The sequence below is a fragment of the Bombus vosnesenskii genome, unplaced genomic scaffold (assembly GCF_011952255.1).
Source record: "Bombus vosnesenskii isolate JDL3184/JDL3185 unplaced genomic scaffold, Bvos_JDL3184-5_v1.1 scf7180000013445, whole genome shotgun sequence".
In the NCBI taxonomy this organism is placed as follows: domain Eukaryota; kingdom Metazoa; phylum Arthropoda; class Insecta; order Hymenoptera; family Apidae; genus Bombus; species Bombus vosnesenskii.
The window spans coordinates 1-14,073 of NW_022883056.1; the positions used below are offsets into that span (position 1 = coordinate 1).

The following is a 14,073-nucleotide window of genomic DNA, read 5'->3' on the forward strand; positions in this document are numbered from 1 at the left end:
CATTGTAGTATGTACACCGAACGAACCTGCAAAAGAATTCGTATCATATGACAGATCACTCCATAAATAGTAATTAAAAGACTATGCAAAAAGCTATTTACCATTCGCTCTTAAAGCGGCAAGAATACATGTAATTATTCTTTTAGGGACAGATTGGTCCGTAACACTTGGTAACACAGCGCATAACAGCTTTGACGGATGCTGTCTGCATAATTGTTCAGGTACATCCGCAACAAATGAGTGGAAATACTGTATGGCATCCTATAAATAAATTTCAAAGATATTATCAATTTTCAGATTTAATAATTAACAAGATAACGAATTTCAGACAAATACCTGAACATTCTGTGGTAATTCATTAATATTGTCCTCCAATGGATATTTCATCCGTAATTCAGGAATCAAAGAAATAGATAACTTCTGATAATAAGACTTTACATTTAAGGCAGCCAATGCATAGCCTACTATTTCATTTTCATCTTCGACAACCATACACAGTTCTGGACTCAAAGTGATGTAACCGCCTACCAACCTGACATTAAAAGTTCAATATTTATAATTGTCTATTGTAACAGAGAAAAAATGCAATTTGTTATAAAGAAAATATATTCTTACCGATCTGCAACTGCAGATGATCCCACACAGCCGCATATTTTATTGCACACATCATAAACTGCATCTTCATCACTTGCTAAGTAAGGTCTAATTGTATAGATTTTACTACTGGGCACTTCTGGTGCTTTATAAACAAATAAGTCATTACCACTATCCACTGGAATTAATCTCTATAAAAAGAAATTAATATTAATTTTTCTTTCCTCCACCCTCTCTCTCTCTTTTTTGATTACATATTTAACTTAAAAAAGATATGATTGATAAATATACCTGTAGATCAGCCGTAAGTCCTCCACGGAATACCCATGGTTCTTGTTCTCCACTCATAAAAGTTTCTTTCCAGCCATTCGAGAACCCTATCCCAAGATACAGTACAACCTTAATATAGTGGTAAAATACAAAACATTGTGAACGCGCGATTATGCAGTTTGTAAAATTTATAGAATGGTCTCCACTGCTCTGAACATTAATTTTGCTTAAAATTTGTAACATGCATAAGTAGACTTCGATCAATGGTACTTTATGTTTCTTCATCTCGGTCACACTACTGTGTCCTTTGCATTATTTTATAGAATCGAGAGAATCGTATTTGCGAGATAAAGAAACCATTAACCGAAAACACAAAAACACAAAAACTACGGTGCACCATTTCGTTAATGTATAAAATCATACGTAACTTGATCACGTTTCAATTGATTCGTCTACCTACTGAACAACTTTCAAACAAAAAGGAGCAAGAAATTCATAAGGTAATTTGGAAAAACGAGTCTCGTTACAGGGAGATTAACTTTCCATCCATAGAAGATTACATTTCTGTATTAATGTTGAACCAATTATGATTAAAATAAAGTGTAACAACAAAAGAATTAATGCTTAAAGAATGTTGCACCAAAGTTCGCGCAATGATAAATTCCTAGGATAATGGAAAGGAAAATGGGATTGGTGGAGTGGTAATCCAGTTTGCCAAAATGCGCCTGAAATAAAACTCCTATTACTCCTGAAAAGAATACAGTTTCTGGAACTAAAAGAAATTAGTACAGGCAAGTTGGCAAAAGGAGGATGTACTACTGGTCATTCACAATTTATGAAAGATGCCTTCAATGAACATAATAAAAGCATAATATGCAGTGAACATTATTGATCTTTTGCAAATAATGTTAAAAAATTTGAAGAAATAAAAAAAAAGCACAGACGATACAACTTTTGTTGATTGTGTTTGACCAGCATAATTCTCAGGAAAAAGCTCTCAATATTTTATAACATTGTCCTAACTTCGCCAATCTTTTCGAAATTTTAGATGGACTTACTTCACATGCAAAAATTATTATTACAAAAGATTTATCGAAATGTTGTCTTTAAAAATAAAAGTAAAGTTTACTTTAATACAATTTTGAAGTATATTCGTAATACATATATACACGTATAAACTAAAATACAGTTACAGATATAAATGTTGTAAAATAAAATAAAAATCAAATAATGGGACACAAAAACGCTTTATATAAAATTTCAATAAATGTTTTGCAAGAATTTTTGCAAAATAGGAAAGTATGTCCATCGTGTACCAAACTACATCAAGTACTAGTAATATTTTGCTGAATATACATAGATTCTTCAAGGCATCAGAACGCTGCTTCTACGCGCAAATCTCTTGCTTATATTAATTATAATAATAATACTTTTACAAAGCTTCAAACTCGAACTGAAATTCTGTCATAATTTTCATTGGTTTGAAGCTTTGCTAGTCGCGCGCTTTTTGTTGGATTACTCAGACTGGTGAATCGCATACATGTGTAGCTTCCCTGGGTAAACGTTGTCATCGTCGACGGGAATCTGCCAAACGCTATCAACAAGACAAAAAACACATAAACGCACGTTAGTCAGTGAATTGAAGCTGTACTGTTCCTGATACACTTATATTGTTGGCAGAAACTATTTGCTGAAAGTTTATCTTTGTTCACTGCATGGTAATAATACAAATATATGTTACCATGTTGAAATATATAGATTGTGAACTTCTGATAAATAAATATAACAAATAGATTTCTGCCAAACATTATCTGTGAAAGAAAGTCAGCCAATATGTTAATAGCTGGCACAAGGTTATTTCAAACATGGTATTTGTTCAGGTCCACATAGATGCTGTTAAATAGTTTCCCAGAAAGTGTTTGCTAAGAAAAATCCTTTTGCCGAATATTGCGCTAGAAAGTCACATCAACTCTCATTGTTTTCATGACTTGTCCTATCATGATAATATATAACAAAACATATATAGTATTTTAATCATATTGTCAGAAAAAGTTAATGAGGAAATGAGAAATGTTGTGAGATTCTTTATTCGCTAATAGAACTATAAATAGGAAGCCGTTAGTCGACAAATAAGAAAATTACTTTGTAAGAAACTATACACAGTTAAAATTAAAACAATTTATTTCAATTAGCCTTAAATACAGAATAACTTGTTAAGTTCGTGTTTCAGTTTTGTATAAGAATTAATGTTTGGTGCAATTGTATAATGCAATTCTATAGTGCAACTGTATTTTCAGGAAATATGAATGTATTAGGTAAGGAGAGTAAGTTTACTTTATATTTTTAATTTGTTCTGATTTCTCGATGACTTACGGCAACCCTGCTTGTTCGTTTACGCGCGCCATGGTACATTTGATTCTAAAGCGCAGAAACAAATGTACGGATGCAATTTCATAGATATGCGATCTATGAAATATTTCGATTCCAAGTATTACTGATGCATGTTTACATCCTGATTAATTAAAAAATAGTCAAATTATGGAAAACAATTTTCGAAAGAATTTAGTGAATTTTGTGAACTCAGTCAAATTGAGTTCTTTTTTGTCTAACTTTTTATATTGTATAAATATTTGTATATGCAAATTTTAAGTATATATAGCATTTACTGTATATACAGATTCGCAAAATAATATTTAATATTTTATATGTAAGAATGTTACATTCACAAAATGATGTGGCTCTTAATTAAAAAAGTTAATATCTATTTTTATTTTTTGGTAATTATATGTGCAGAAAATAAATAATTTTGTTTGTTTTAAAAATAGATTAACAAAACATCAGTAACTCTTGAAATTAGTAACTAATGTTTTTTGCGTGTTTTATGATTGTATAAATTATGTCATTTTACAAGGAAGTTATATACAGTGTAACAAATTCACAAGTTTAAAAGAAAAATATTTTCTAGTTACATGTTTAGAGAAAAATGTTTAAGAAATAGTATATAAATGGCTTTTTTAGTATATTAAAATGATATATAATTCTAATTCCTACAGTATTATAAATCATTAGTTACAAAAATTATTGCCTAATTCCTAAAAAAACACATCTTTCTTGTAAAAAGACAAAATGAGTGAGTTAAGGAACGAATATAACATTACACTTACCAATACTCGAGACACTTTTGTTCTGAAATATAAGTATAGGTAATAAATTATAGTACTTTTGAGAAAAATTAATAACAGCACTCATTTGTAGCACAACAAATACTTATCGCGACATAAGACGAAAACTAAAGAAAAAATAAAACATAATGAAATTTTGTGTTATGTAGTTTTTATAATTTTGTCATTGTACCAGCATACTACCATTTTGAATGAACTTTCTTCATTTATTTTAATATTACTCATATTTCTATACATTTATATTTAAAGGAATATTAGGTAAATTAGGAAGTATTTAAATAGAATTAAAAATATGAAATACTTTTAATATTACTTTCTACTTGATTTGGAGCATTTTCCTTAGATTCTTTCATCTCTTTTAAAGAAATATCGAAACATAACGACATACTGATGGATGTATTGAACTTTTTGTAAGAATATAATGTAACTTACCCAACCATTTCACATAACTGTTTAAGAGAGACACGACTCCTCGCATGTCCCACACGTACGAATACAGATCATACAGTAACTCACGATTATTACAATATGTAAGCCTTTGAAATAGTCTATTTACGGCATTGCACATATCGTTTAACTTAGCTGCTCGCGTGTGCCATTCTTCGATCTAAAATTTATTTAACACAGTTATATATATAGTTAATATTATAATGTAATATATACATTATAATGTATTATATATATCTTAGTCATAATACATTGATAGAAGAATTGCATACATCAGATTCTGATACAGTTTCATCCTCTTTTGATTTTCTCATAACAACGTGAGCATTACTTTTCAACCAATTAAACTCTTGCAGTAATTGAATGCCTTGACCACCATGTTCAAATGGCAGATAAAAAAGATCGCATAACAGCGATAAATCTTCTTGCGTCAATCGCTTGTCGGCATCTATCGATTCTTGAGACTCTTGATATGCATTATCACTGTTATCATGATTTTCACTGTCATTTTCAACAATCATCTGAGTACCATTTACAACAGGGGAGGTGCCATCCACTTCTACTTGCATACTGCCAGAGGCTTCACTACATGTCTATGAAACAAAATAAACAATTGTATAAATTTCACAAGTTCCATAGCTAATGACATTTAAAGAAACTCACAGAAGTATTTTCTACCATAGCATCATCCTCTGCTTGAATCTTGGCTGCATGTGCTGGAGAATTATTAGGTGTTGTATTACAATCCATTGGTTCCATTGATGACAAAGTATTTGAATTTGGTACGTTTTCCACACTAGTAGAAATTGATGGAATAATGGGTTCACTAACAACAGTCGTTTCAGATACCAAAGAATTCATGACGGGACCAGTGGCAGGTTGTACGTAGCTGTCAGTAGTTGTCACACTTGAGCAAACCTCAGCCAATGCTTGAAGATGATTGGAATTATTTACTGGCGTCGGTGTTGCAGGAACGGTAGTTGTAGTCGTCGTGGATGTGAGACTCATACATGTATTTACAGAGGGAATTATTGGAATTGGTACGGTTGGAGCGACACATGGCTGTGGCTTCGCTATGACACCCCATGCAGATCGTTTTTTGTTAAATTCCACTAACCAATCGGTAATAGCATTTTTCAAAGCGTGCCGAGGATGATATATATTTGGAGACATTGTTAAAGGAACATCTTCACCAAGCACACCATCTTCTGTTTCAGTCTCTAATTTTATGTCAGCTGATACAGTGTCATCTAAAAAACATAAAGTAGAACAAAATAATGCAGACTTAATTTATTTTTTAATCAAAAGCAGTTAGGTACTCACTTAAACTTAAATCCCTTTTCCCATCAACATTACATCTACTCCATTGAGCTAATGTATGAATTGCTATAAAATTTGCTCCATATTCACAATTAGGATTGGTTAAAACACCTCTGAGTTTAGGAATCAGGTCAGGAGATCTACCAGAATATGGTCCTAAGAATACTCGTTTCTGATCATAATCATTGGCATGTAAATTATCCCATATGACTGGTGGCCTCCTCAGAACTTCTGTAATCTCTTCAATGGACTCAACAGTTAGAAGTCTGGATATTACTTTAGGACCAGTCCACATTATATCAATTTCTTGAGCCAGTTTACTACCAAGTGTGTTAAGATACTCTGAAGATGCTACATTTGGCATTGCCCGAGTTGCACAATATTGTGTTGGACACAATAAAAATCTAGGTTGGCCAAGATGTTGAAAAATATCATTTGTAACAGAAACCTATAAACAGATTATCTTAATTAATTATGAATAAGATATTTTATAATTATTATGCTGATTAAATTATTTAATACATACTTGTGCATGAGCAAAAGACTGAAATACTTCTTTATCTGCTTCACTCATTTCTGGCTCTATATCATCAAATAATAACGCAAATGCAGTACAGCCAAACTGGCTAACTTGCTCTAATTTTCTTTTTAATACACTAACTTCCTTTGCACTTGAATAAGTGATATCCAATCCTGGTGATAATGCATAATAAAATGTGATACCACATTCTCTTGCAGCTGTTATCAACCCTGTCAAATGTTCTGCTTCTTCTACCGTGTATAAGTCTCTCCAATATGCTCGATGCTTGTAATCATCTTTTGGAGCATATAAATACGAATCCATACCCCATTTTTTTAATCTGAAAATTAATGAAGGAAGCTTAGAATACTGTCCTTAACATGAACATGAATAAAAACTGATATAAAATACTTGCTTTTGAAATAAATCTTTCCTTTGTTCTGTAGTCCAAGGTCGCCCATAAAAACCTGAAATATCAAATGGTATATTTTATGCAAATACGAGTTACTATAATGAATAGCGCATTCCAATCATTCCCCCTCCTATGTGAAGCCATTGCGAACGATGACCAAATATGTATATTTCACGCCGTAGAAAAAACCGTTTATGTACCTTCGACGACGCCGCAGATAAAATTGCCATTTTTCGTATTCAAATTTGCGGCCCCATTTGTCTCCGCCATTGCGGATCACAAGAGGCACGTTTGTTTAGTACAGGACTACAAAAATGGCTAAACAGTACTCCGGTACAAAATACTATCGTTTCTTGAAAGAACGCAAACCGAAGCTGTTATAAATGCTATGTTGCTCACAACACGATTCTGTTGTGCGACCGTCACGACAGCATTACTCGTTTTCTTGATAAGAAAAAAAACTCAGTTCGGAGCAGTGCAATTCCGATGCAACAAAAACTCCGTCTCTAGTGTTTCTGACAGGCTGCGCCCGCTGTTCTGATCGATACTGATTTCTCGATCTATCGACTGTACGTAGAACGATTAACGGAAGGCTCCGTTGGATGGTGGCGACATCTGAGATTCGAATCGAGGATACATTTTGGAATATAAAAGCGCTGTCATTCGGTATCGTTCTGTAAATTAGTCCAAGAATATACCAGTTTTGTTGCTTATGTAAAGCTACAATTATTTTTAACTGTATCTGAATACATGTGATGAGAAAATGACCGATAACAATAAAATGTAAGTATATTTATTGGATGATAAAAACATTACTGTCTATAAATTGCTTTAGACTAAGACTCAATTGTGATTTATAGCTGTGCATGATACATGTTTATTTTAAATCAAATATTTGCAAACGTATAGAGATTGAAAGTCGAGGTTGCATATCTTTATTAATTAAGTTAACATTTTTTTGTACATATATATAGATAGATAGAAAATTTGACCGAAAAAGAATAGAAGAAAGTTTCAATGTGCACGAAAAGATATCGTAACAGATACTCTACATGCGTTGTTACGATCGAATCGCCTGTATGATTTCAAAATTAACAAAGTCATGGATATCAGAATAGAATAAGCAATTTGGAAAATGTACTTTCATATATTCTACATTCTTATTTTTACAATCGATCATATGTTTTCATTTTTATTAAATCAATTAATGTGAAAAAATAATTTACTATAACGTTATCTTCTTACTTCACGGTTTAAATTTTTCGTTTACTTTTTGATTGATGAAAACATATATAAAAATACTAAAAGTATTATTCCTTGAGGCATCTATGAACTTGTACAAAGTTTAAGTTTATACTGAAAATATTTAACATATGTTGTAAACGATGTACTCTAATATCTTAACAAATTTTACATTGCAAAGACTACATTTATTCTCAGTAAATTATCATTCGGTATGAAGTACAAATTCAACAGCACGAAATTCGTCCTATATATATATATATATATATACACACACACACACACACACATATATATATATATTCATGCTGGTTTTATCAGCGGCATCGATTAAACGTAGTCAATGTATATGTGATTTCGGTATCGTATAACCTCAGTGTTAGTTCGTGCCGCAGAAAACGCCACATAAAGTACAGTCCTGCAATATTCCTTTACACACGCAATTAAATGTTCAACATATAGCCTCAAATGGAACATTACTAGTGAATTTTCATGAAAAGAATCGGAAGATACTCTTTTACGTGTTACTATTTATGTAAATGATAAACTCAGTTACACACACAAAGGAACTTTATTTCTTTTATGAACAATTAAATATTAATTAAGATAGAAGCTGATCCGTAAAGTACATATTTCACGTTATCGAAAAATATAGAAATAAACTATGAGAATAAAAAGTAATTCAAGTTTATATCCTTTTTATTATTTCGACTTATATGCATATGTTTCTACATATATACGGAGAAATGGCGCACACGCTGTTTAATGTTTTTCAAACTGTATCAAAACAACAAGACATATGTACTTAGGCTAGAAACATACATTTACGTCTATTTCTTAGGACTACAAACAAAATATACAATTTGCATGAACGAAGCTTTTACATTTTATTCTAAGTCTCCTTAAACGTGATACATATTTCACATAATAAAATCGAAGCGTACGTTCCAATAACGCCTTAACGAATTGTATCGTGAAAGGGTTGCATTTGAAATATTCGATTGGAATGTTCGCAGTATTCTAGCCATGAAAAAATGTCAGGTGGCACGGAACAGCATGCAATTCTGTCCGAAAAACGTAGGTTCGGCGGTTAACGCAAGCGCATAGTGTAGGAATCGAAGGGCCGACGAATCGCTTGGCAGAAATGCCACATGGAGGCGCGGCGGTCGTCCCTCTAAAGAGGGGTGTAGTTTTTTTTTCGGATGACATGGAGGGGGTGTCGAAGGGGCGGGTATGGCCCGTGGTCGTAACGACGGAGCCGTATCAGTGTGAGGCCGGCTATCAGCCGCCTAACATCGAGGTCGGGGTTACGCTTGTATACGTAACACGGCTGCCGCAGGCACCCATACACACACTTGCGACACCCGTGCACGGATTCTCGCGGATTCTCTTGTCGTGGGCTAGGCGAACAGAGGGATCTGCGAACTGTTCACGCGGGGAATCCTTTTTGGTCGTCGACGGGTGGGCAGCCTTTCTCCATGCAGTATGCGTCATAATCGATAAGGACAGGAGCGGGGCGCGTGTATAGGATCGTCTTAAAGGAAACGTCGCGCCCTTCGAGTATGTCGAAATGAATGAAAGTCGCGAGAGAAAGAAGAGCGAGAGAGAGAAAACGAAAGAGAGTGTACGTTTGGACGAGGTGAGTGCGAGCGTGTGAGGGAGAGAAAGGGAGACAGGAGCAAACGTAAGAGGAATCATAGGTGTCGAGGTTAAGAGATAACCGTGACTAAAGGGAAACGGGGTGGGGGGAAAAGGAAAGACAAGGAGAAATTCGCGCGCGCGTGTGTCTCTAACAGTAAGAAAAAAAAAAAAAAATAAAAGAAATAAAGAAACAATTGAAGCAGCTCGACACATTTGACACCGTGGACATCGTGCTGTTCCATTCTTCGTAACGAGTCTCTTTTCGTTTGACAGTCGCAGAAAAGGACCAACGGTGCGCCACACGTCGAAACGAACAACCGGTCCTCCGAAGAGTGGAATGCGGACAACGTAGAGTGAACTGTAGACAGGACAATTTAGATAGACAAGCAGACAAAAAGGGGAAGGGAGAGAAACAGAAAGAGAGAAAAGAAGCTGGTGATATCACGGGCAAGGAAATTGCGGAACGTAAACGGGTCACGCGAGCAGACCGTGTCATCGGTGTCTCGTGCTTCGAGGGGGAAGTATCGAGATATATTGGCGGTGAGTGCGGTATCGAGAGTAATTAAGCAGTCGCGGGATTACTCGGTAATAATGGCTGGTCGCGATTGAGCGAGAGAGACAGAGGAAGCGTGTGCGCGGCCACTAGTGTAGACTGGCTACATTTATCCGAATAACGCGGACGACGAAGATAGAAAAGTCAAAGGAGAAAAAATAGAGAAGGCAAGTGAGAACAGATACTGATAGGCTTGGATAAAAGGGGAGGAAGAGCGGGGTTGATTGCCGGAAAAGCGGCGGGATCGCAATCGAAGAAAATCAGATGTCGTTAGGGGCCGTTGCCAGAACCCGGAACGGATATATCGTTAGAAACGGTGTGGCGATCGAATAAACGAGGCGAGCATCAAGAACAAAGTGACAGTTTGTCGCGGTGGTCGTTGTCGTCAGTCAACGTCGATTCCCTTCCCGCTTCCTACTTGGAGCAGAAGAGTCGATGGGATTGCGAGGAACACGGCTGGATCGAGTCGAAGCGTGCCAGCGAGGAACGGAGGAGTACGACTCGAAGCGGGCAGATGATTTTCGATCGATTGACGGTCGCACGGCATCGAGACTATCGCGCCACCGAGTCTTGTTACGTGTGTAGGTTGCCATGCCGTCGAACTGCCGCCGGAGATGCGCACCGACGTTCAGTGACGATGACACTTAGCTGAGATGTGTCATTTTTGACAGGATCGACGGGGGAGAACAACGATCGCCACATCTGCTTCTTTCAAACGATGCTTGGATACATTGTCGACGGAGGGAGACGAAACGCACGGTGATCAGTAATAACGAGAAGGAGGAAGAAATAAAGAAAATTGAGAGTAATAGGGGAGAGACGAAGAAAGAAATAGAGAACGTGAGGTGGATCGAAGAAGAAAAGGAAAGCGAATATAGCAGATCGGTGGAGAAAACGAGAGGATGGCACCTCGACGCTCGTGCGTGGCCAAGCCGAATGTGAAGAATCGCTTTGTAGCGAAGAAACGAGGGGTGCAGCAAGAACGAAACAAGGCGAGGAAGTACGCGACTGCGATAACTCGTTTTTCGTAACTCGTAGCTGAGTCTCGATTCTGAGAGGCGCCCCGTCGACGTCGTTTTTATGTGGCCTCCTCGTCAGAGTGACGACGAGCGAGAGGATTCGGCACATTGCCCGTCGGCTGCACGTGCGCATTGATGGTCGATAGTGAAACTCCTTTCAGAGGCAGATAGACGCGGAATAATCCTGTGCTTTCTCTCGTGTCGAATTGTCGTGTCGAACAGGTGAGAGACGGCCCGCACACACACGGCTGACGAACGAATCACGCGCATTCCGTCCTAGAACGATTATTAATAAATATAGAAAAGAAAAAGGAAGAAAAGAAGAGAAAGCAAAATAAAAGAACTGAAGAGAACGGCGTGTATGTGGAGCCCTTCGAGAACGAGAATCGTTCAACGACTAACCATCGTATCTCAAGGAGAATAATCGGTGACTAGTCGTACCAATCGTGTGCAGCGTGTTGAGAATGATAAAGAAAGAATAAGAGAAAGATAGAAGGGCATGCTGGGTATACGAGACAGTGTGGTTTCGTTTCTGAGAGAACAACGGCAACAGCAGCTGCACATGCTACGGTGATCCGTATCAATTCGCGACTGTGATTTCTAAACTTAAGGTTATAAACAAATATTAAAGAGCAAAAGACGAAGAAGAAGAAAGAGAGACGGGGAGGAATAAGAAGCGGAGGAAGTATATAAATTATTAAACACAAGCAAGATAGAAAAATATAAAAAATCGTCCATTGTGATACTAAGATATATTAAACGAGAATTAGGTGAACACGTGCGCTCAAGGAGATGGGTGTGAATGAAAGGGGGCGCGACACAGTGCCAGGCTGAAATGCGAGTGTAATTAATGGAAACGATGGTCGATCGTGGGGCATGCGTCGGATCTACAAACTGTGATACACCGATAACCACACCGAGGAAAGTCTGATGTTCGATCACTGACGTCGAATCGCGTGTACCGACCTATCCAGAAACAAAGTGGAATGAATCGCCGGTTTCGAGTCGTGTTCTCAGCTACCTCGTGATTCTTTCGCAGGTACGTAGTATATTTTTCATCCGCTCCTTACCATTATCCTTATTATTATCATAACTACGATCATAGGTATTTAATTTTAAAATACATTGCTGGTCTTTATCACGTAGAATATAAGATTCAAATTAAGATAAGCTACTCTGAAATTCCAGCTCTTGTGGGTCATCCACGATTCACTGATTCTAATAGTGGGTTAATGTTCCAATGACTAATTACGTGTGAGTTCAAAGACAATTTATATGTCAATTGCAAGACCGTCGAGCCCTTCTTTTTTTTTCGTTAACGATTTCATTTGACACAGTTTCCAGTTGGCTTTACTACTTGGAACCACGTAAATAGACGCGGATCGTACGTTAAACAGAAGAAAACCAAAGCATCGCACAGTTTTTTCGTGTGTTGGAAGATAATTAAAATTAGGTAGAGATCCGAAAAGAATCGTTGAGCGAGGAGCAGGAAGACGGCGTGAAAATTAATTGGCTACCGCCTCTGCGTTTAAAGTTCTGTTTTATTTTTCCGTTTTGTTTTCCGACGAGCGATACAGAAAAGCCTTCTCGCGTTTTAGATTCGTGAATCGCGTTTATTATTCCCTTCGTTCCTGGCTAGAATCAAGGAAAATAGGATAAGCATTTGGAATATAATGTTAGACGAAGGCGAATCGTTCTTTGAAGTATTACCTTTTTTCTTTTTGTTATTCGAATGCATTGTGTTCGAACGGCCTTGACTTTGTTTCCGTGTTATCATTGCAAATGAGCCACGCAACTCGAAAATGGTCTCGGGGCCACGAAACGCGAATCAACACGGTGCTCGTACAGTAATACGTTGTGATCAACGATAAAAATCACGTGTATACGTTAAGTGTCGCGTAGAAATCACGCGAAATTCGTGCTACACGAGATTGAGCAAAATAGTCGTGCTTCTTTAGAAAAAGAAAAAAGACTGACTCGAACTACTCGGTTTAATCGTATGCATGCATGTAACATGGTTAACTCATTCAAATTCATTCTTATTCTGTCGTGAATCCCAGAGCTCTTTTGCACCATTGAATTAATATTTTTAATGAAATTTTATGTCACAAGTTACAAATTATCAATATCGCTAGTAAACTACACACGATCAGTTTATTTTCATGATTTATTTATTTTAATAAATAATTGAAAATGGAAATAATTAGGTCCAAATCGACGAACTTTTGTGAAAGACCAATAGTATCTGTGATTAGTAGAATATTGTAAATACATTATAACGTTCAGTATAATGTCTTTGAAATGCTTAACACGTTAACAGAAATATGTATTTAATTTTAAAATCAAAGAAAAAGATAATGTTAGCATTCAATTGCTTTTCTCACATAACCAATACAAACTTGACATTAAAATAAAGAAAATTTTACAAATAAATTTTATAAAATACAAGTCAAAGAAAAGAAATCTCTTACCTGCATTTTGTTACTTATTAATTGATTAATATTATTAACTAGTAATTTATTGTGCAATAGACAGACCTCTTATTAAGAATAGGTGTATAACCTGTTCAGCTTCAACTACAGAAATGTCAAAAACAATATCTTGATTATTGTGAATTTATTTTGCATGTAATGGTTGTTACCGCACAAGATTTAGTGAAAGTATGTAAAATTTACTCAACAATCAACAAGCAAATTATTTCTTGTGTAAACATGAGTTGAGAATGTGGAATGAAGTTTTTTCGTAGCAGGTTATGAGAGAAATCGATTTTAAAAATTCGTCGAGTACGCGTGCACTTGGCCAAGAACAGGTTGGACGAAATGGAACAGCAGTTCGACGCGGCACCGTTCTACTTGATTTTTGTTTGCGCGATT

The 14,073-nt window shown here is 36.0% G+C and overlaps 2 protein-coding genes across 11 annotated transcripts in view; one reads left to right on the plus strand and one right to left on the minus strand.

The window, feature by feature from the left end:
• Window positions 1-3: 3 nt before the first annotated feature.
• LOC117238281 (protein O-GlcNAcase) lies at window positions 4-7,286 on the minus strand (the record flags this gene model as incomplete). Its single annotated transcript, XM_033503072.1, has 13 exons — window positions 6,946-7,286; window positions 6,749-6,800; window positions 6,340-6,673; window positions 5,817-6,261; window positions 5,157-5,743; window positions 4,766-5,086; window positions 4,479-4,653; window positions 2,405-2,458; window positions 886-971; window positions 616-785; window positions 337-532; window positions 102-261; window positions 4-26 (listed from the first exon to the last, which is right to left on the minus strand). Coding segments are annotated over exons 1-13 (2,673 nt in total), but the record flags the coding sequence as incomplete, so codon positions are not given.
• Window positions 7,287-9,253: 1,967 nt separating this feature from the next.
• Window positions 9,254-14,073, plus strand: part of LOC117238291 (potassium/sodium hyperpolarization-activated cyclic nucleotide-gated channel 3) — a 216,954-nt gene continuing 212,134 nt past the window's right edge. For 4 of the 10 annotated variants that reach the window (XM_033503098.1, XM_033503092.1, XM_033503095.1 and 1 more), the window contains exon 1: window positions 9,255-12,239. The gene's annotated coding sequence lies outside the window, so the exon portion shown is untranslated. Of the gene's footprint in view, window positions 12,240-14,073 lie in introns of all 10 variants that reach the window. The other 6 variants (XM_033503097.1, XM_033503099.1, XM_033503089.1 and 3 more) reach the window with 5 other exon arrangements.